The 22,153-nt window shown below is 38.1% G+C and overlaps 1 protein-coding gene across 3 annotated transcripts in view; it reads right to left on the minus strand.

The window, feature by feature from the left end:
* Positions 1 to 321: 321 nt before the first annotated feature.
* Positions 322 to 22,153, minus strand: part of idh3b (isocitrate dehydrogenase (NAD(+)) 3 non-catalytic subunit beta) — a 39,279-nt gene continuing 17,447 nt past the window's right edge. The window contains exons 11-13 of one of the 3 annotated variants that reach the window (XR_003716690.2): positions 20,933 to 20,993; positions 15,036 to 15,317; positions 1,252 to 1,347 (exon numbers count right to left, since the gene is read on the minus strand). Coding sequence is in view for 2 of the 3 variants with exons in the window: in XM_028804777.2 (XP_028660610.1) it covers positions 15,228 to 15,317; positions 20,933 to 20,993 (151 nt within the window). In the remaining variant the exon portion in view is untranslated. Of the gene's footprint in view, positions 1,348 to 13,313; positions 15,318 to 20,932; positions 20,994 to 22,153 lie in introns of those variants that run through there. The other 2 variants (XM_028804778.2, XM_028804777.2) reach the window with 2 other exon arrangements.

Below are 22,153 nucleotides of genomic sequence, written 5' to 3' on the forward strand. Positions count from 1 at the left end.
TTAAAGCCCACCTCACAATTCATTTACAGGCCTTGGGAAGAATCACTTCCCCAGTCAAAAATATCCCTCTTTGGGTACAGGAAACCAAGACTAGAGTCACCTCCAGTTGTCCCCAGTTACATAAACATATCTCAAAGATGACTTCTCTTTCTAGTGGGTATGACAGTCTGTTTTCCAGTTGTGCGCTACTGCCTGCTGGCTTTAAGGAATCACACTTTTTTAGTCCTCCTCAGCCTTACTGTTTAGGAAAAAGACTCACTCATCCGTAGTATAATCTGGCGTGCCTGTTGTTAAGTGTCCAGAGGCATTAATGCAATCATCCTTACTTTGGTGAACTTGCAACTTTCACTGTAATGTCATCATTCTAAAAGGCAGGGTTTATAGTCCCTTAATTTCCATCTGCTCCCACACTGGAAATATTCCATCTCTCTCCTGTAGAGGTTTCCTGTAGAATCATCCATGACTCGTGTGATTTTGATACTGTACTTTTCCTAGGCAACTCCTTTCCAGTTACCACACCATCAAAAGACATACTCCTATACGTCTGCTTCTATTCCAAGATATTGTAGAGATCTCCTCCAAGTCCCTGGGTCGTTACACATGTTTTTGTTCTAACACAATGAACCATTGTTACAATGCATAAGCAAGAAATGATTTTCATATGTAGATGTCACTGATTTCCAGATGCATTCATTGTCTACATTCAACATTGACATTCACTTATTTAACTGATACTTTTATTCAAACTGACTTACAAATAAGAAGTACATAAATATAAATGCCAAGATAACCATATACAGTATATATGATATGAAAACAACTATCGTTTGTCGTTTTTTACTCTACATTTTTTTCAGTAGAGAGAATTTAAAAACAAGTGACATTATATAATAAGGAGAAAACAATTCGTTTTTTGGATTATGGTCATCATAACATAAGGTGTGAATAAGGTGAAGCCAGGCCAAACCAGAGTGTTGAATTCTCTGCTGTAGTAATTACCATAAGATACAGTAAAGACTGAAGACCTAGTTCAAATAAAAAACTGGAAAGGTGCAGTCTTAGATCATATATGCGTGTAAAGTAATGTAAACTGAACTTACAAAAATGATGAAAAAAAGCTGTAACTGAAGATTCAGTTAAGTTGTTGGTGGTAAGTTATTAAGGAGATAAACTCAGAGCTGCTTTCTTGATATATCCACGCATTGTGACAGATTTAATGGCAAAGCACAAAGTAGCACGAGAGCAATATGTCTGCAAAGAATATGAAGTTCAGAGGCCCAGGTTAGCAATAACTGCTCGTGTGAATTCATCACAAGAAGCATAACCACCTAAATCTGAAGTTCGTACCTGTCAAATGACAAAAATCAAAATTAGAATAAAGAAAACAGAAGACTCTTTCAGCATTTCCTTGATTAATTGTATTTTCAATAAATGAGACATTCACTTTTATTCTTACTCTTATGAGACACATTCAATTTGAGAATGTGAAAATGATAAGCAATTAAGAGTCAACTCATTAATGCAATGTTAAAACAAAATAATGTAACAAAGATTGGATATAACACAGTTTTTTTTAACATCTCATCCCCAAAAATGTATGTCTTTAAACCAAAAACTGTACAGATTAAGATTTCTTAATTAGGACCGAGGTTGGAAAACACTGATCTTGGTAATGGCAAACAATTAGCAATTTGCCCACTCTGGGATACCAAATTAATGTAGGATATGTGAGATTTTAATTTCTGCCCAACCAAGGATCTCTGTTTCACCTTCCAGCCAAGACACCAGAAATATATAGTGATCTATAAAAATTATGAACAAATAATGTATGGATGTGGCAATTAACTATTTCTCCTTATTATATAAAAAAATCCTTTGACGCAACAGGACTGTTTGGAGACGAGACTTTTGCCAAGAGATTTTTTCAAATCACGCCCTCATCTCAAACATTTTCAAACAAGACCACAGTCCTCTCACCTCTCATTCGTGTGAATGCTTTTGTCAGACACACTTTCTGCACTCTCAGCTCTTATACATTTTAACATTTTCCTCACTTTAAGTTCCCAATTAAAGAAGACGTATTATGTCCAAATCTAATTTAAGAATTTCATCATGAAGGGTTATTAACAGAAGAAATGAGTACACGGACAATCCTAGTACCGAGAAACGAGGAAGTCAAATGAATTAAAGGCAAAAATGTCAATCGGTTACACAGCAAATTGGTTAAATGCGTCCAAAAATGTTGACCGGTTACATGACAAATTGGTTAAAATCGTATCAATACACTATGCTGAAACAGTTGGTGGTGAGCATGCAGAAGATGAAAACAACAACTTATCCCGAAGAATATCTACAACTGTTAACACTGTCCGCACGAATTACTTTAGAATGAAGGATGTATCCAAGAAAGGTAATGTAGTACATCTCCCGCGGATAACATTAGACAACAAAGGAGATCCTGATATGACATTTGTATTAAAACGTTTATAGTTTCCCGTTAGAATAGCTTTTGCTATGACAATTAACAAATCTCAGAGCCAAACATTCGAAAAAGTCATTTTATTTAATAGAGAGAAAGAACCGAAATTCAGTCCCAGGCAGTTATATGTTGCATTTATGCATATGTAACAATTCCAATGGAAATAAAAGTCTGTTTAAATTGTACATCTGCATCCCCATACACGAGCAGCAGAACCGCGAAGAGGCTAGCACGTAGCACAGGCCCGGGGGTTGGCAAGCGAAGCAAGCAGGGGGCAAAGCCCCCTAGTTTCAATAAAAATTAAACTTGCTGCAACAAACCAAATAATACAATTTATTTATAACACTAGCAAAATACCCGCGCTTTGCAGCTGCGAAGTACTGCCTTAAAATTTTTATTAAGAAGAAAAGTAAACCTTTTTAAAGTGAGGGAAAATATGCCAGTAATTATTTGTTAAGGATCTGTTTGTATACTACGTTGTCAGTTCGGCCCTCCGGTTGTAATATGACCAAGCTGTGCGCTGAGCTTACTCTTCAGCATGCAACGTACAGTTGGCCATGTTAAAAGCAATCTTGCCTCACATCAATGCCAACCTTTTGTAGGGTCTGTCCCTGAGACTTATTAATTGTCATTGCGAAGCAGAGCCTTACTGTAAATTGGAGGCGTTTGAATTGAAATGGGAGATCAGAGGGTATAACATGGATGCAAGGAATAAAAACTCTCTTCAATGAGCCACTGCCAGTAAAAATAGTTGCCTCAGTTAGGTTCTTTTGCCGACACGTGATATGAAGTCTCGTGCCATTACAAAGTTTCGGTGGCTGTAAGTTTCTCAGTAACATTATTGGTGCCCCAACCTTCAAAATTAGATTATGCTCAGGAGTGCCTGGAGGATTCAGAGTGTGGAGAAACTCTACCGGATAGTGCACCGCATCTTCCACTTCTACAACTGAATCCACAGACTGATATGTTTTCGGTTGTGAAGGTATTTCTTGAAGTAAAATGTGGTTTATAGTCGTAGTCAAGTCATTTCTTGGTGTCAGGATAGCTCTCTCCCTCAACCATGACACATCGTTTTCGTGGAGATTTCGTAGATTGGGGTAAACATTTTGAAGAAGGCTTTGTAAGAGGCATTGGCGGTTGCCCAAAGGTGTAAAATATTTGGCCATTTCGGTACACTTGAAAGCGACAACCAAACAATTCAGCGGCAGCCATCAACTCACATGCAGAATCATAGGTGAAGGGCTTAAGCATTTCACTCTTATAGAGCTCCGGTGTAGTATAATTATCTCCTGTACCATCATCAGTTCACACCTTGAACCTGTCCCAGTCATTCAATACAATGTTTTTCCGGATATGAAGAGTGAGCCTGATATGGCCGTGCAATATGTAACACAGAGAATGAAAAAGGCAGTCGCCATCTCCGGGCATGGAAAACCACTCTGTAAGTGACAGTTCTTTGATCGACGGTGATCACCTTGATAGACATGTTAATGGGAGTACGGTTGGAACGATAAAGGAAATGGGCACCTGAACAATGTGAACTAAGCCTAAAATACCTACATATTAACTAAAGTCGTAATAAATGAACAATAAAACAGCAGAGAAACCGTGGATTAAATAAAAAGGCTGCAGTTATCAGCAGGGAGATGTGAATACCGTGGCGAAGCAAGGAAGGGAATGAAGAGACCGGAGCGACGGACGGCCTTATATAGGCAGGCAGCCAACTACGTGGGAGGCGTGGGGATGGGGGACCCAACGCCACCTCACACGGACACTGAGCTGCAGGCTATGGATGTATATATGTAAGTAGGATTCAGTTAGCATTGGGAACCCGCGTACCAAATTTCTTGAAGATGGGCCCATAAGTAACAAAGACCATAGGAAAGTTCAATATGTCGGCCTACAGTAGCGTTGTAACCACCGAAATAAGTAAGTACATCGGTTTCGGTTAGCGCAGGGAAGCCGCCTACCAAATTTCGTGAAGATGTGGCCATACATAAGAAAGTTCAACATGGCGGACGTTGTCGACCGTTATGCGTAGAATTTCTAAATGAAACCTGCTTAACTTTTGTAAGTAAGCCTTCTACCTACATGGGAAGTTGGAGAATTAGTGATGAGTGAGTCAGTGAGGGCTTTGCCTTTTATTAGTATAGATAAGGACAATAGAAGATGCATACATGCAACCATATATCTATTGATATACATTGATGTGCCACAACATTAAAACCACTCGTTTAATATTGTGTAGGCCCCCCTTGTACCACCAAAGCTGCTCTGAACCATTGAGGCATGGCCTCCAAAAATCCTCTGAAGGTGTCCTATGGTATCTGGCACTGAGATGTTAGCGAAGATCTTTTAAAATTGGAAAATCCAAGTTGCAAGTTGGGTGCCTCCTTGGGTCAGACATGTTTTTCCAGCACATCCCACAGATGCTCGGTTGGATTTATATCTGGGGAATTTGGAGGCCAAGCCAACACTCTGAAATCTTTGTCATGTTCCTCAAAACATTCCTGAACTATTTTTGCAGTGTGGCAGGGCACATTATCCCGCTGAAAGAGGCCACAGCCATCAGAGAGTACTGTTGCCATGAATAAATGTATGTGGTCTGCAACAATCTTATGGTAGGTGGCACATGTCAAGGTACCATCCACATGCATAATAGGACCAGAAGTTTCCCAGCAAAACATTGCCCAGAGCATCACACTGCATTTGTGGCCATCTGTTCCCCAGGTAAACAACACACATGCACCCAGCAATCCATTTTATCCAAAAGAAAAGATAGTTCATCAGCCCAGGCTCTATTCTTCCATTGCCGCATGGTCCAGTTCTAATCCTCACATGCCCATTGCATACTGGGAGCACCTCACAAGGTCTGCCATTTTGGAGATACTCTGATCTAGTCGTCTAGCCATCAAAATTTGTCCCTTGTCAGAATTGCTCAGATCCTTACTCTTGCCCATATTTCCTGCTTTCAACACAATTCCTTCAAGAGCTGACTGTTCATTTATTTCCTAATATATCTCAACCCTTGGCAGGTGCCATTGTAATGAAATAATCAATGCTATTCACTTCAATTTAAAATTACAAATCAATTCAGGAGTGATTAAAGTGCACATTGCAGACTTTCATTTAAGGGTATTTGCATATATTTCAGCCACCATGTAGAAATGACAACACTCTTTATACATGGTCCCCCCATGTCAGGGTGCCATAATGTTTGGGACAATCAGTGTCAAATGTGTTTGTGATTACTCAGGGGTGTTTTGATGCTTCATTAGTGCAGACATAAGATGTCTAGGCTTGCTTCTACCTACAAACAACCTTTGGAGTCTGCAGTTGCCATTCTAACTTTTGGTTTAGATAGATCTTTTTCTGGGCGGCACAGTGGCGCAGTGAGTAGCGCTGCTGCCTCGCAGTTAGGAGACCCGGGTACGCTTCCTGGGTCCACCCTGCGTGGAGTTTGCATGTTCTCCCCATGTCTGCATGGGTTTCCTCCGGGTACTCCGGTTTCCTCCCACAGTCCAAAGACATGCAGGTTAGGTGCATTGGCAATCCTAAATTGTCCCTAGTGTGTGCTTGGTGTGTGCGTGCGTGCCCTGTGGTGGGCTGGCGTCCTGCCCAGGGTTTGTTTCCTGCCTTGCGCCCTGTGTTGGCTGGGATTGGCTCCAACAGACCCCCGTGACCCTGTAGTTAGGATATAGTGGGTTGGATAATGGATGGATAGATCTTTTTCTCTCTAATAGAAAAAGATACATTACTTATAAATTATGATCTTGCAATTCATGTGGTTAAGATGGATATGTTCTTAGTTAGTTGTTAAGATTCTTGTGCTTGCACTGTGAAGGTGGTACTATTATGCTCACAGCCAGTCTACACTGGTTTACCCCCACCACCTCCTCCCTTCCAAACTGTCTATTTGTGTGTAAGATGCTGCTCTGCACTTTCTTACTGGATTTAGGACAAAAATTGTAATAGCTACAGCTTACCCTACACAAGGTTATTACCTTTCAGTACATAGTACATTAGCCAGCTTTATCCTTACTGTTATGTTATACTTAATATTTCTTGGAAACAGAGTAGGTGTACTCATGGTCTAGTGTACGTGATGCTTTATTTCTTTTTTTGTCGGCTATCTCTTGTACACAGAAAAATTTTTAAGCATGCTTTTCTAAATTTGTCCAGGAGGTCTTTGCTTTTACTGATTTGGTTGTGACTTCAGATTGTGGGTGGCACTGCATTTTTTGTCTTTGAGGCATTTACATACAATGCTAGCAGAATTACGCCCGGTGGACAGCTGGTGTTCACTTATCTTTTGTCGTTAGCATGGTGAATGCATGGGTTTTTCTTATGGTCTCTCTCTTGCTTATGGACTTGCTTTCCTTTGCAAGGCTTGGGCTCATTGCCCTCCTCGTCCAACTCCAATACAAATAAGTCTTCCACCCTTCCAGTCCTGCGCCATATTTCCCTTCAGAGTAAAATGTTTTCTCCAGCCTTTGTTACAGTCACACCCGATGGGTCTCTGTTACAGAAAGCAGAAATTATAGCCAGGTTGGGAGTGTGCAAGTGTTTTTAAAACAAGGAACAGATGTCTTGTTATTGGTTTCTTGGGTGCACATAAGACCTCCTTTTTGGTTGACTGTTGGAGCAAAGTTTTGTCCATCAATGTTGTCCATCAGTGTTGCCAATCCTTGTGCTATGGCTCTTTGTTTCAGCCAAAGGCTTAACATGTATTTAAATGGTGCCTCAAAGTGTAAGTGATCAGATTGTCAGATAAGGAACAGACGCTGCATTCCAGTGAGAGACCCAGTCAAGAAGAAGCTGATATTAAGAGAGTCATGCAGTGGCTTTTTAAACCAAGGACTTGGGTTCCAGCCATATCAAAATGGCAAATGTCACATTGTTCAACAATACCTATTAAAAATATGTGGATGACATATTCAAACAATTCTCAATCAGCCAGACCAACAAACTGCAGTTTCCTTTCATTTTTAAAATGTAGGCATATTATACATGAAACTCAAATTATTAATAGTTTCTTTAATAACTTTGGCAAGAGGTATCATCATTAGCAAAGCTGCCCTACAACACGAGGGTTCATATTGTGGCTTGATTATTGTCTGTTGGGTTTGCATGTTCTTCCTTTGTCCATGTGGGTTTTTCTCCCACAAGTAAAAGACATGCAATATATGTTAATTAGCAATGACCGGAAACTCTGATTCAAAGGGACAGGCCAGAAAAATACAGTGAAAGCCTTACCAAAATATCTAAATATTGGCATTATTAAAACAAAAGCAAAAAATTAATTATCACCAGTCTATAATTCCTTTTCTGCACTGGAAATGGGAAGATGGAAATAGTACCTAAAAATTGTTATTAATTTCTTCTTATTCAGGGAATAATAATAATAATAACAATTCATTAAATTTATATAGCGCTTTTCTCAGTACTCAAAGCGCTATCCACACAGGGAGGAACCGGGAAGCGAACCCACAACCTTCCACAGTCTCCTTACTGCAAAGCAGCAGCACTACCACTGCGCCACCTGTGAGGACTCACACTGGTCGCAGTACTGCCTCACATTTCCAAGAGAATGAGCATATCTGTTTGGGATTTGCATGTTTGTATCTCAAAAGATTATCATAATTGGTTGTCTGGCGGCACTTAATCTGCTTTGTATGCATGAAGGAGCCCTGTGACAGATGTCCAACTTTGTTTCTTCCTTGCAACTGATGCTGCCAAGATTGCCTTTAGGTTCCTGCAACCTGTAAAACTGGTGCAGGTTTAGAAAATGGATGGATAGATTTTTTGTGTTTATGAAGCCGGAGACACATTTAATGCTTATGAAGTCACTGACATCATTTCTGTTAACACTCTACTCCATTATTAAAGAAAATCAAAATTCAGCAAACCAAATGCTTGATTAAGGGTGACTAAACCTAATGTGAGCCTTTTTTGAAATCAGAGATTAAAATTAACTAAAAGGGTCACATTCCTACTTTTATTGGCATTTTATTGACAGATGTAGCTTATTTATTTTTCCAAATGTATAGCTCATGCTAACTTTTTATGTAATGGAAATAATGCTAAAAAAATCAAACTGCTCATTTACAGTACATCATGCCTTAGCATGTTGTGGCTTCCCTTGCTTAAAACTGACAATGCAGATTCTTTGGATTACAATGAAAACATTAATATACTTAGCCGCTGCATCAGGATTAAGTTATGTTACCTAATCTCCTGCAATACCCAGTCCACACGGAATGCAGTGTTGATACAACTATTAATATAATTTGCATTGCTTTAGCAGGAACTTTTATAATATTTAAATCAGAGTAGAAAAATGTTTTGTTTATACTCCACGAATGTAGGGTGGATGCTTTAATGATGTGGTAAAGGAATTACTGTTAATTAAAGGATCTTTAACAATTTGTGTATTTTACTTATTACATAATAATTCTGTTCTTTTAAATATAAATTTAACATATAAATGATAAATGTGCAGTGCTAGACACTTGGGATCCCTTGGCTTGCTTGACATCTTAATTTAATCATGCAATACTTTAACTGACAGAGGGTATCTGGGAGTTCAGATGATATGAATGAACGTTAATAAAATGGTGTAATGAAGTGATGCTCAAGTTCATTCCCGGGGTACCACCGTGGTTACAGGTCTTCATTTCAATCAACTTCAGCTTCAAGTAGGACCCCTGCCTTAATTAAGCATTTTATTATTTCTCAGCTTCTATTGTCTGGTTGTCAATCTATAAATTATAAAATTGGGTTTGGCACATTTTATTAAAATGTAGCAAGCATGTACAGTGGATACAGAAAGCCAAAATCCAGACGTGCAAGCTCGTCCACACTCACCCAAGGAGGCTTCAACAAACTACTGAAATAACAGTTTTAATACATAAATGACAGATTTCAGTTTTTGATTTTGAATAAATCTGTAAACCTTTCTGAAAATGTTTTCACTTTGTCATTATGAGTTACTGAGTGGACATTGATGGGTAAATCATGCAACTTTATCCATTACAAATAAATGTATAATACAAAAAATGATGAGAAAGTTGAAAATTCAGTGTTGCTCTTCTTTTTTACCTTGCTTTTTATGATTTTTCTCATCCACATGATATTCCTTCCACTATTCCTGGCATTCTGGTTATTTAAGCCATTATTTATTAAGGTTTATGCAAGTGGCTATGACACTCAAGTACCTGCATAGATTCAGCATTCAGCGTCTTCTCTTGCTGTTAACTGTCACATTAGAATATAATTAAAGGAGCAAACTCAATGGAATAAAGGTGAATTAATAGGAAAATGACAAACAGAGTTAAAATGTCACAATATTGAACTTTTTAAAATGCACAATAAGGGAAGCAAAAACAAAAACAAAACAAATGGTGATAATAAGATCAGCAGGAGTAAACAGCTGAATGGTTTTCTGAAATGGGTTGGGACAAAACCAGAGGGCCTCTTAGAACTTGAGAACCAAAGGCATAATGTATTTCTTACGGAAAAGTTACTGATTAGTACTGCTACTAGAGCTGCTCACTCTATGAAACTGTCCCTATAAAAAGTATTCACCCCCTTGGAAGATTTCACACTTAACTGTTACACAACATTGAATCACAGTGGATTTAATTTGGCTTTTTTGACAGTGACCAACTGAAAAAGACTCTTTAATGTCAAAGTGAAATTAGATATTTGCAAAGTGGTCTAAATTAATTAAAATGTTCAAATAATAAAATGTTTCAAACAAGTACCAAAAAGACACACTGAAAATAACTGATTTATAGCACACATGGATTATTTTGTCTTAAAACTTGTACACTTCACAAACGTAAGAGATTTTTCATGTAATTAAGTACATTTTTATCATATAATTTATTGCTAGAATTAGGCATTTGTTTTACTTACAACAATACTAATTCTACAGATTTGGATTCAGGTCAGAATTCTGACTGGGTTATGTAGTCATTTACTATTTTGTTTTCTTTAGCCACATCTCTGCTGTTCTCTAGTATCTAGTAACCAGACATATTCTCCATTTTCCTCTTGACTGAGGAGCACAACAGGTCATTCATTCTTTTCATCCATCCATCCATTATCCAACCCGCTATATCCTAACTACAGGGTCACAGGGGGTCTGCTGGAGCCAATCCCAGCCAACACAGGGCGCAAGGCAGGAAACAAACCCCGGGCAGGGTGCCAGCCCACCGCAAGGCACACACACACACCAAGCACACACTAGTGACACTAGGATCGCCAATACACCTAACCTGCATGTCTTTGGACTGTAGGAGGAAACCCACACAGGCATGTGGAGAACATGCAAACTCCACGCAGGGAGGACCCGGGAAGCGAACCCTGGTCTCCTAACTGCGAGGCAGCAGCGCTACCCACTGCGCCACCGTGCCGCCCATTCTTTTCATATATATAAATTTATTCAATGCAGTATTGCATATTTTGTGGCATCAGCCATAGTTCCCAATGAAAAGACATACATCCAAAGTTGAATGGAGTCTGCACTGTGCTTTACAGAAGTGTGCCATGCTATATTTATATCTTTCAAATTTTCACTTTTTATTTTGACCAAAAAACCTCCATTTGGACTTTGTTAAGCTATCATTTTTCTTCATATGGGCTCAGAAATCCACAGTATTCTGTCTATTGAAATATCCTGATTTATGGACAATGTTTTACAACAATTATGCAAGCAGAAATAAATGGAAGTAGCTGTCACCTGTCAGTAAACATCATTTTTGCACTTGTGTCTGCACTTTCTTAATTATCAATATTTTAACTGAATTAATAAAGATAAATCTCCTCATCGTCTGTTGGTCTAGAGCAGGGGTCCCCAACTACAGTCCTGGAGGGCCCCAGTGGCTGCATGTTTTCATTCTAACCCTCTTCTTAATTAGTGACCTGGTTTTGGTGCTAATTAACTTAATTTGAATTCATTTTTAATCAATTTGCTCTTGAAGACTAAGCCCCTTAATTGTTTCTTTTTCCTTAATTAGCAGCCAAACAACAATGAGATACAAAATAAACCAAAACATGACCAGCAAACTGTGTCCGTCATACAATATCTGAAAATAAAGAAAGGTGTAGGTCAAGAATGGTAATCTGCTCAGGTCCACAAAACATTTTACCAGTGGTTTTAAGAAACAGAAAATCAGCAATTTCAGAAATGTCTGCTATTGCACAATGAGAGCAGCATCAAGCCATGGAATTAAAGAACGGGTTTAATTAACAACAAGAGTCGGTGCCTAATTAAGCAACTGGATGGAGTGAAATTGGTTGGAGTTTGAGGCCCCGACTTAGTTGGTCTTCTGTTGGCTCACTCACTTCACATTTCATTTCTGTTTGGGTGCCATTTAAGTAAAGAAATGAAGCAATTCAGAGGTGTGATGAAAAAATTCAGGGAAACAAATCTTAAAAAACAAGTCAATTAAAATTAATTCAAAAGAAGTTAATTAGCAGCAAAAACGGGTCACTAATTAAGAAAAAGGTTAGAATGAAAACCTGCAGCCACTGGGGCCCTCCAGGACTGGAGTTGGGAACCCCTGGTCTAGAGTTCTGCCTTCGATGCAAAAAGTGAATACCATGAGGCTTTAGCTTGCTACTTGTATAATGTGCGCTGATTATTCTAGTTTATTTAGTTTAGTCTATTTAACAGTATTTTAGTAAAATGAAGTATGGAATTTGTACATTTTGTGATTAGATTTTTTTTTCTTTATTCCATGGACCTTTTTCACATTGTTTGTCACCGTACTGCATTGCTCACTATTGGCTTCTATTATGCCATAAACTTTTTCTCTTTCCATCCTGCAAGAAAACATTAGAATAATTTTTTTTCTCGACCACCATTAAAACGTACATGGTGTAAATAATACTGTATATAAAAAATATTATCTTTGTGTAAAGTATATCTTTAGTGTCAAGCGGGACTGACCACGCCACCTAGTCATCAGTGAATTTTTTCAGATGCTTCTAGGGAATTAACAGATGCTCCCAAGCCAGTCAAGAAATATAATCTCTACAAAATGTAGGTAATGCTTGGTGCGTCCCTCCTGTGTGAGGTGCCCCAACTTCATCATCAAACCACTGCAACAGAGAGAATCAGTAGTTATACTCACAAACTGACTACTAAATCAAACAATTTGACAAAAGAATTTGGCTCCTTCTTCACTACTTTGGTCTGATATACAATATCTGCAAAACTGATGCTGCTGTCCTGAGCTGCTGGTTAATCAAACCTACTCTCACTCTTGAACAAGTCCCTGTGGTATTTCAACTCCTCTATTTGGGCAGCTGTTCACTCCTTACCTGCAGGGTAGAAATCAATCTTTTACAAGAAAGGACCAGGACCTTAGAGTTGTACATGCTAATTCTTCTCTCAAATGCATTACATGAAATATCCACAAACTGTAGAAGTAGAAACATCTGATTTCCAAGCCTGAGATGATCGCTGTTAACCTTTCCTATCTTAGGACTGTTACCTCTGTGTGGTGCCTCATTTACCAACAAAGCTACAGTACAGTATGTTGTCTGGACAAATGTGCTCCTGATAATAGTGTTCTCTTTAGCAAACTGGTATAAGGGAAAGAGGCCAGACAAAAATCAATCAAAAACAAAAAAAAAAAAAATACAGGTGTAATGATGATTCAATACAAGTATTTTCTTTTCCAATGCTGTAGTTTCTCATTCGGTTTTGTATTTGTAGAAGTAATTTTAACACATATTCAGTTTCAATTACACATTTTTTTTTTTAACCGTTTGCTCCCTTAATTTTATTTGTTATTAACAATTAAAACGTAGGCACAGGTGCAAAAAATCTTTTTTATTATGTTTGACCATTACCAAGTAACAAGTAATAACAAAGGCAAATCTAAATAAAGTGAATAAAACCTGTTGAGAAGGGTATCAACCTGAAAATAACAGCAGGTTTAGCTGAGAACCTCGAGCAACTGCAGAGACCGAAAACCAAGGTCGCACTCCCTGCTTGACACCTGTGCATGTGAGGAACAATTTCACAACCGGTATAAACTTGACTGTGGAGCTGGTTAAACCGCATTTTCTGCTTTGTAGTAAAGCAGGGTGTAATTTGTTGGCCATTGTCTGTTTACAACATAATCATCTGGATAAAACCAACAAACTAGAACTAGAAATCTGTATGTGGCACAATTGCTTAATGGCCTAGGAACCAAAGTTTAATTCCCAACTGTTTCCTGAAATCCATTTTAGTTCAGACATACATTTTAGAGATGTACAGCTTTAACAGTGTTATACTCCTTGCACCCACTTTTTTGATTCCAACTATATTAGTGCAGCAAAGCATCGATTCCAGGAACACTGGGTACAAAGCAGAAAACAGGCCTGGGCAGGGTGCTAGTCTATTGCAGAACAAGTTTATGTAAACCAGATTCATTTTGGTTTCTAGTCATCAATTGTTTAACGCTTAATTGAAGAGAGGACAGGAACAGACATGGAACTTCATGGGGGATGGACAGACTATGGGTTATAAAGCAAGTGACAGGGTAGAAGAAGTGCACACTGGCTATAAAATGTTCCTTTCAGTGCCAGTGGTCATGGGCAGGGACCACTAAGTGCAGTATGGCTTGACATTGTAGGTGATGCTCTGGAAATGTACAGTATACTCGTAAGTCAGTGTTTTTTAAATTGTGTTCAATGGAACCCTAGAGTTCAGCGAAAACCTTTGGCTGTTTCGTGGGCCAAAAGAGATAATACCTTGTGTTAGTTATAGCTACTGGAAAAATAAGCAATGGTGCTTAATCAAACTCAGGTTTGTGGGGTCTAGAGTATATACTGGCAGCACTGCATGAAAAGGCAGAGACTAACCTTGGAGTGGGTGCCACTCCACTGGCAATTCTAAAATGGCCTTGCAATTAACCTCTGGGGATTTAGGAGAAATGCTGGTATACCATACATAAATATTAAGAAAGGTCAATGATGGCAATAATTTATTTTAGATATATTTTCCACAAAAATCAGTTACACGGAAAAAAAGAATAGAAAGTAAAATGCCAGTGTCAAGAAAAAATGTTTGTATTTTAACATGACGAAAAATGTTGTGATCCGTTACTGAGAATTTTTCATCAGAAACTGATCAAACCTTATGGTCCTGCAACTATTTGAAAATTGCATTTTCACAATTTTCTTCAGTTTAACTTCACCTTCTAATTTAATCATGCTAAAGGATTTTATTAATATTTGCCATATAGCTGCCTATAATTTACCATATGGTTAATTTCTAATGATCTCGTTGAATTAACTGCTTTCCTTCCTTATACTCTGCTCATTATATAGTCCACTTGCTTATACATATGAAATACTACAACAGATGTGTTTCCTTTAAAAGGAAGAACAGAATTACATCAATCTTCCTTCTGTGATGGCTTTGAATGCTTTCAAGACCTGACTGACTTTAATATTAGAGCCATTAATTGTCCAAACAAAGCAATACTGTTTGATTTCCGAAAAAAGCACTCAATGACATGGGAAAATTAGAAAGGATAATATAAACAATCACCTGCAGCATAGCAAAAAAAAAAAAATTTTTATGAATAAGCAAGGCACTATTTCTTGGTCAGGTTATAAGTTCAGATGCACCAGCAGCAGCTTGTTTTCCCAACAGCATCAGTAGATTTGTCCTTCAACACAAAAAAAGGATGGAAAGACAGAAGGCACAGCAGACATGAATTGAGAAAATCCCTCAGGGTCCTTAGCGCTGATGTAGAGGGTGCAGGTTATCAATGACAGACTTGACTAAGTCACTGGTAGTACAATAACCACCCATATCTCGAGTCCGAACCTGGTGCACATGTAAGGGAAGGACATGAAGTCAGCAAGCAACTTAAAAAATAAATAAATAAATAAAAGTAATACAGACATGCAGGCACAAAAACTCTCATGCTTAATCTATGCAAGAAATGACAGCCCTATTTGAACAATGCAACATCATTATATTGATATTTTTTAACCATTGTGGGGTCAAGGAAAACCAAAGTTTTTCCCCACCATATTGTGTGTAAATAAAGAACTAGTTTAGAGAGGATACTGCACTATGACAGGACACAATTGCACACTGGGCCAAATTCAGCCTTCCAACTAAACCTAACATGCTTAATTTTTGGATACTGGAGGAGATACTGGAGAGTATAATCCACCAGATATATGGAAAGACTGAGCAAATTTTACAAATACAGTGAGAACACAAGCAACAAGATCCTGGGTCCACTGAACTGTGTGGCTGCAGATCAAACCACATACACACAAAATACTACCTCAGTAGACTGTCCAGAATTATCCTGCATACTGGTTCCTTTTTCACTATGTGCAGTATATTTCACATAAAGATTTTTAACACTATGGTTTTGACCATGAAAGTGGGGTTTCCCATGCACAGTTTACACAAGGAACAAACACCTACAGCACAGTAGATACTGTGATAAAAAATAATAATTTGATTTTTTCATTTAATATGTTCTTTTCATACAGTACATTTAATGAGGTAGACTATTTGTGAACTCTTCATTTTTTTTTTTTTTTGCAATTACCACTACTTTGGAGGTCTACTTTCTATAAATAAACAGAACATCTAAGGAATTCTTTGGGCCTGAGCTAATATGACATAAAAGCCTGATTTTTCTTTGAAATTCTGTCAGTGTAAAACATTGCAATTTGCCTTGCACCAGAATAGAATGTGTGGCCAGTATAAAAGCTTCATACAATCAATTGAAAAAGTCTGGGAACCCCTCTTAATTCTTTGGATTTTTGTTTATCATTGGCTGAGCTTTCAAAGTAGCAACTTCCTTATGTATGACATGCCTTATGGAAACAGTAGTATTTTAGCAGTGACATTACGTTTATTGAATTAACAGAAAATATGCAGTATGCATCATAACAAAATTAGACAGGTGCACAAATCTGGGCACCCCAACAGAGATATTACATCAATACTTAGTTGAGCCTCCTTTTGCAAATATAACAGCTTCTAGACACCTCCTATAGCCTTTGATGAGTGTCTAGATTCTGGATGGAGGTATTTTTGACCATTTTTCCATACAAAATCTCTCCAGTTCAGTTAAATTTGATGGCTGCCGAGCATGGACAGCCTGCTTCAAATCATCCCATAGATTTTTGATGATATTCAAGTCAGGGGACTGTGACTGCCATTCCAGAACATTGTACTTCTCCCTCTGCATGAATGCCTTTGTAGATTTCGAACTGTGTTTTGAGTCATTGTTTTGTTGGAATATCCAACCCCTGCATAACTTCAACTTTGTGACTGATGCTTGAACATTACCCTGAAGAATTTGTTGATATTGGGTTGAATTCATCCAACCCTCAACTTTAACAAGGGCCCCAGTCCCTGAACTAGCCACACAGCCCCACAGCATGATGGAACCTCCACCAAATTTGACAGTAGGTAGCAGGTGTTTTTCTTAGAATGCAGTGTTCTTCTTCCGCCATGCAAAAAGCTTTTTTTCTTATGACCAAATAGCTCATTTTCTGTCTCATCAGTCCAAAGCACTTTGTTCCTAAATTAATCTGGCTTGTCTAAATGAGCATTTGTATACAACAAGCGACTGTTTGTGGCTTGAGTGCTGAAAGGGCTTCTTTCTCATCACCCTGCCATACAGATGTTCGTTGTGCAAATTGCGCTGAATTGTAGAACGATGTACAGATACACCATTTGCAGGAAGACGTTCTTGCAGGTCTTTGGAGGTGATCTGTGGGTTGTCTGTAACCATTCTCACAATCCTGCCCATATGCCGCTCCTATATTTTCCTTGGCCTGCCAGACCTGGTGGGTTTAACAGCAACTGTGCCTGTGGCCTTCCATTTCCTGATTACATTCCTTACAGCTGAAACTGACAGTTTAAACCTCTGAGATAGATTTTTGTAGCCTTCCCCTAAACCATGATACTGAACAATCTTTGTTTTCAGATCTTTTCAGAGTTGCTTTGAGGATCCCATGCTGTCACTCTTCAGAGGAGAGTCAAAGGGAAGCACAACTTGCAATGGACCACCTTAAATACCTTTTCTCATGATTGAACACACCTGTCTATGAAGTTCAAGGCTTAACGTGCTAATCCAACCAATTTGGTGTTGCAAGTAATCAGCACTGAGCGGTGACATGCACTCAAATCAGCAAAATTACAAGGGGACCCACATTTTTGCACAGACAGTTTTTCACATTTGATTTAATTTCACTGCGGTGGGCTGGTGACCTGCCCAGGGTTTGTTTCCTGCCTTGCGCCCTGTGTTGGCTGGGATTGGCTCCAGCAGACCCCCATGACCCTATAGTTAGGATATAGTGGGTTGGATAATGGATGGATGGATTTAATTTCATACAAGTAAATACTGCTTCACTAAAAATCTTTGTTCGGAAAACACCCCGGTACTCAGATATTCCTAGGAAATGAAAAACATACCACTGTTATCTTTTTTGTTGAAAGTAGACTCAATTATTATGCAGGCTGAGAGGGGTTTCCAAACTTCTTCATATGACTATATTTTAAAGCAGGCCATTTTATTAGAAATACCAAGACCAACAAACCAAAGGGCAGTTCTGTAAGCACAGCACTAGACCACAACATCCAGCAGGCACATTGGAACAGTCATTGCTAAAAAACACAGAGTGAATTACAGGGAATGAAAAGAGACAGCATGATAAACTATAAAAGAAGTTACAAATAATGAAAGCTACGGAGTGAAATAGCAGAACAGAGGTCTTTATAGTGTTAATTTAATGACACTGCTCACCACCTGTGTACTGATATGCACTTCTTTCGTTTTCATGCTGGCATGCATTAAAATGGACTATGAAATTAAAAATCAAATAGGTAAGTGCACAAGCAAAAGGAAACAAAAACAAAGACATAAGCAACAAACTATTCCTTCTGTACTTAAGGATCTAATAAAATTTGACAAGTATAGAGGAGGTGATGTTATCTAATTAGACAGAGAACTAAGGAACCTTTGAAAGAATGGATATTTCAGTTAAACTGACATTTGGTGAATTCAAACCAAAATACGAAAAGCCTACACCAATGTGAATTTCCTAGGTTTGACATGCATTTTGTTAATGTGCGGTATGTGCGCTACATATGTTGATCTGTATCTGATGAAAGCAATTATGCTGTTCATATTTAGAGTATTTGCATCACATGTGTCATCAAACTTGTACATTTCTGATAACTTTCCACATTTTTATTGTATTAATAAACATCTGTGTATGTAATGTACAATACAGTATGTTTACTTAAAATGCATAATTTCTATTAATATATTCTACATTTTGTATTTTGGGCAGTATTATAATCAATTGTTTTACTCCTTGGGGAACAGAACCTCTGTAATACCATATTTCTTGCAAATATCTATTTTTATGTATTTAAGCGTATACCTATTGATAATTTATTCTGATGTCACATTTAAGGAAGTTTGGTTTCTTGCCTTTGAAAAGAACAAACAATGAAATCTCAAATGCAGAAAGCGCATCTGGCAAAAAGAAAGAAGCTGCATTATGCATTAGTTAATCAGCAGAAGACATTTGACAAGATGCCAGAAGAGATTGTGGGATAAGCAATAGGAAAGTAAGAAGTGGAGGAACAGTTAGTGCCTGTAGTGCTGTCAAAGCATGCTGAAGCACGAATGTTTTTCAGAACAGGAGATGGTGATAGTGCAAGTTTGAAGGTGAAGGTGAAGCTGCGCCAGGGATCTGTTCTAATCAGTTGATGTTCATGGTAGTGAAGGAGGTTGTAACCGGAGTTGTGCAAGAAGGATTTCTAAGGGAGCTCTTGTATGCCGGTAATCTCAATTGGATAGCAGAAAGCAAAGCGGAATTGAAGGAGAATATGATGAAATGGAAAACTAGTTTGAGAAACGAAAGCCTGCAACTTAGGAAAGGGCAACATAATGGTTGGAGATGAAGGGGCAGGGGAGATGAAAGGGGTGGGTACATGATTGTGCTGCATGTATGGTAGATGTATAGGGAAAAGCTCAGTCCATGGCATGCTTTGTCAGAAAAGTGTGCATACAGGATATAAAAGTGTGAAGGGTAGTCTGCAGGCTCCAAGCACAACCTTTGTTTATATGAAGTGTGCTAGACAAGTGTTAAATGTATTAAGAGTAAATTCAGGTCATTGGCAACCAAGTTGGATTGGAGTAAATTGCGAATTTCTGCTATCTAGATGATATGTTAAGTATAGTGATATGCAGAAATAGTAGTGATAGGCTAGGTGAGAGGTGAATGGAACAATTCTGGGAGCCGTCCCCCATTCTGACTTCAAAGGATGTGACTTTACCACTGAAGGATAGTTTATGAAAGTTATGGAAACATAATGCTCTGTGTGGTGAGAAATTGGCAATGAAAGTGTAAGATGAAACAAAGCTGGATAAAATGGAGATACAAATTATCAGATGGCTGTGTGTCAGACAGTGACAGGAAGACCCATGCCAACTTAAGAGAAAGACTTGGTGTGGAGGCAATAGGTATTGTGCTGGGCATGTGGAGTGAAAGGCAGATAATGACTGGATGAAGAAATGCACCAAGACTAATGTGTAGCATATGAGGCTAAAAGTTGGATGTCAGATGATATGAGAAACATTTGTCTCACTCCAAAGGATGCAAAGGTGAATGGAGGAAAAAAAGATTTGGGGCAACAAGCTATAATGGGTAAACCTGGAAAAAACTTGTTAAAGAGAGAGGATAATGACAATGACCTGCACATTAAGTATAAATCAGCCTTCCAGCATTCCCCTGTCAGTTGAAGGGGACACAGCCATGCCAGACTCTAGGTGAAGGAAAGGAAAGAAGGAATCATATTTTAGGGAGCATTTGCACAGTTTGAAAAGCAAAAGCTGCTTTTATATGTTGTCTGGACTAATGACTGGAGAAACTGCCTAACCAGCAATATAATCATGCTATTAATGCATGTGTGCATATGAGATGGTGGTAAGAAACATTTTTCAAAGAGATGTGCAATGCTAACTGAAGTAATTGAAAACTTTAACTGAAAATGTAATATTCCAAGTTAAATGCAAAGTACAATATATTTGGACTTTGGATATGAATGTGTCAGTCCTACCAAGGTAAAGGTGTTCAGAAGCTGTTGTACTAATTGCAAGGGCATTCCAGGAAGAAACAATTTAAATGGTTACCTAGGCTTTTATAGGTATACTGGAATATTTCAAGGTGGCAGAAAGAAAGAGAATAAAAGCCTAAGGAAAGGCTGAACCAGTAGAATAAACCATGGAATTAAAATCCAAAAGAAATCTGTAACTCTGTGGTAAAGATATAGGTGAATTACCTTTAAATAAAAAGTGCAGAGTGAGCAGGGTTGTTAAACAAAACAAGAAAATGGCGTCAAAGAGTGATTAGAACATTAAAACAATTAACAAGCACAGTCAAATGACTTACCTTGCCAGACTTAATGACCCTCCTTACTGCCTCTGAGATCAGACTGGAATGATACTCCAAGCTATGAATAAAAACAAAGAAGTCATACTACTTTATAAGACTGGGAAACACTAGTTGAAAGAGCAAAATTTCCTTATTTTTTTAGTTAATTAAACCTTCTTTAGGAATATAAATAATGTTTACCACTTAGATCAACATCTGCGGCTGTAGTATATTAAGTCATTTCAGTTTCAGTCAACAGAGTCAAATTGGAAACTATTTTTTTGGCAGAAGGTAGAAAAATAACAATTTTGAATGGCAAGGCGTACACTTGAAAAGTAATAAAAGTGACGACCAAAATACAGATAAAATAAATTAAGATATTTAATCTTTCTAAAGAAAATCAGTTCCACTAGTAAATACCTGCTTGAAAAAATGTACATGTAAATTTTGTGATATCTTTTGCTTCTTTTTCTTTTTTCACAAAGTATATGGCACCTTGCAGTCCTAGAATGTGTAACTCTTCTCTGACATGGCTGATATTTTCCTTATAAATGTTACACAACTTCCTTTTTATTGCTGCCTTATTCTTTAAATAATGACAGCTATTATTTACATTACTGCTACCATTAGTATCCAATTATCCTGCACCTACAGTGCTTACATTTTGCCATTTTTTTTTTTAAAGTAAACAGTTTACGTTTTGCCAAGACCTACTGAATAAAGATGAAGCAGAATCTACCAACTTGATTCTGCAGTTCCCCTGGGCAACCTAATATCTATAGTTCCAGGAGTGACCGTTAGCCTTGACTGAGGTATGGCTGGCAGTATTGTCTATGCCCACTGACATGAGGTACGATTTAGGTTAAGCAAATCACTAGATCATGAAGTTGTTAGATTTGAACCATATGTGGCATCTTCAAGACTGAGCTAACACAGCAATTGTTTTAAGAACTATGAACGCAAGTTAGGAAATGGAAAGAAAACCAAATGGAAAATAGAAAACCAACATTAAAAATGCCAAAGCCAAATGAGATCCAGTTTTGCTTTTGTTTATTTGTGTTTTTGGGAAGAACAAAAAATGTTTTAGGGTTTCACTTTAACTTTCCAGAATCTGCTTTCTTCTCCAACAAGCTTTCATAGCCTGGTTCAGAATCCTGCCCTGTTCCCAAATTGAGCCCCTCCTCATCCTCAGCAATAAATCCAAAATAAAGCTGCCAGATTATTAGCAACAACTGAATA

The sequence above is a fragment of the Erpetoichthys calabaricus genome, chromosome 7, assembly GCF_900747795.2.
Source record: "Erpetoichthys calabaricus chromosome 7, fErpCal1.3, whole genome shotgun sequence".
Taxonomy (NCBI): Eukaryota; Metazoa; Chordata; class Cladistia; order Polypteriformes; family Polypteridae; genus Erpetoichthys; species Erpetoichthys calabaricus.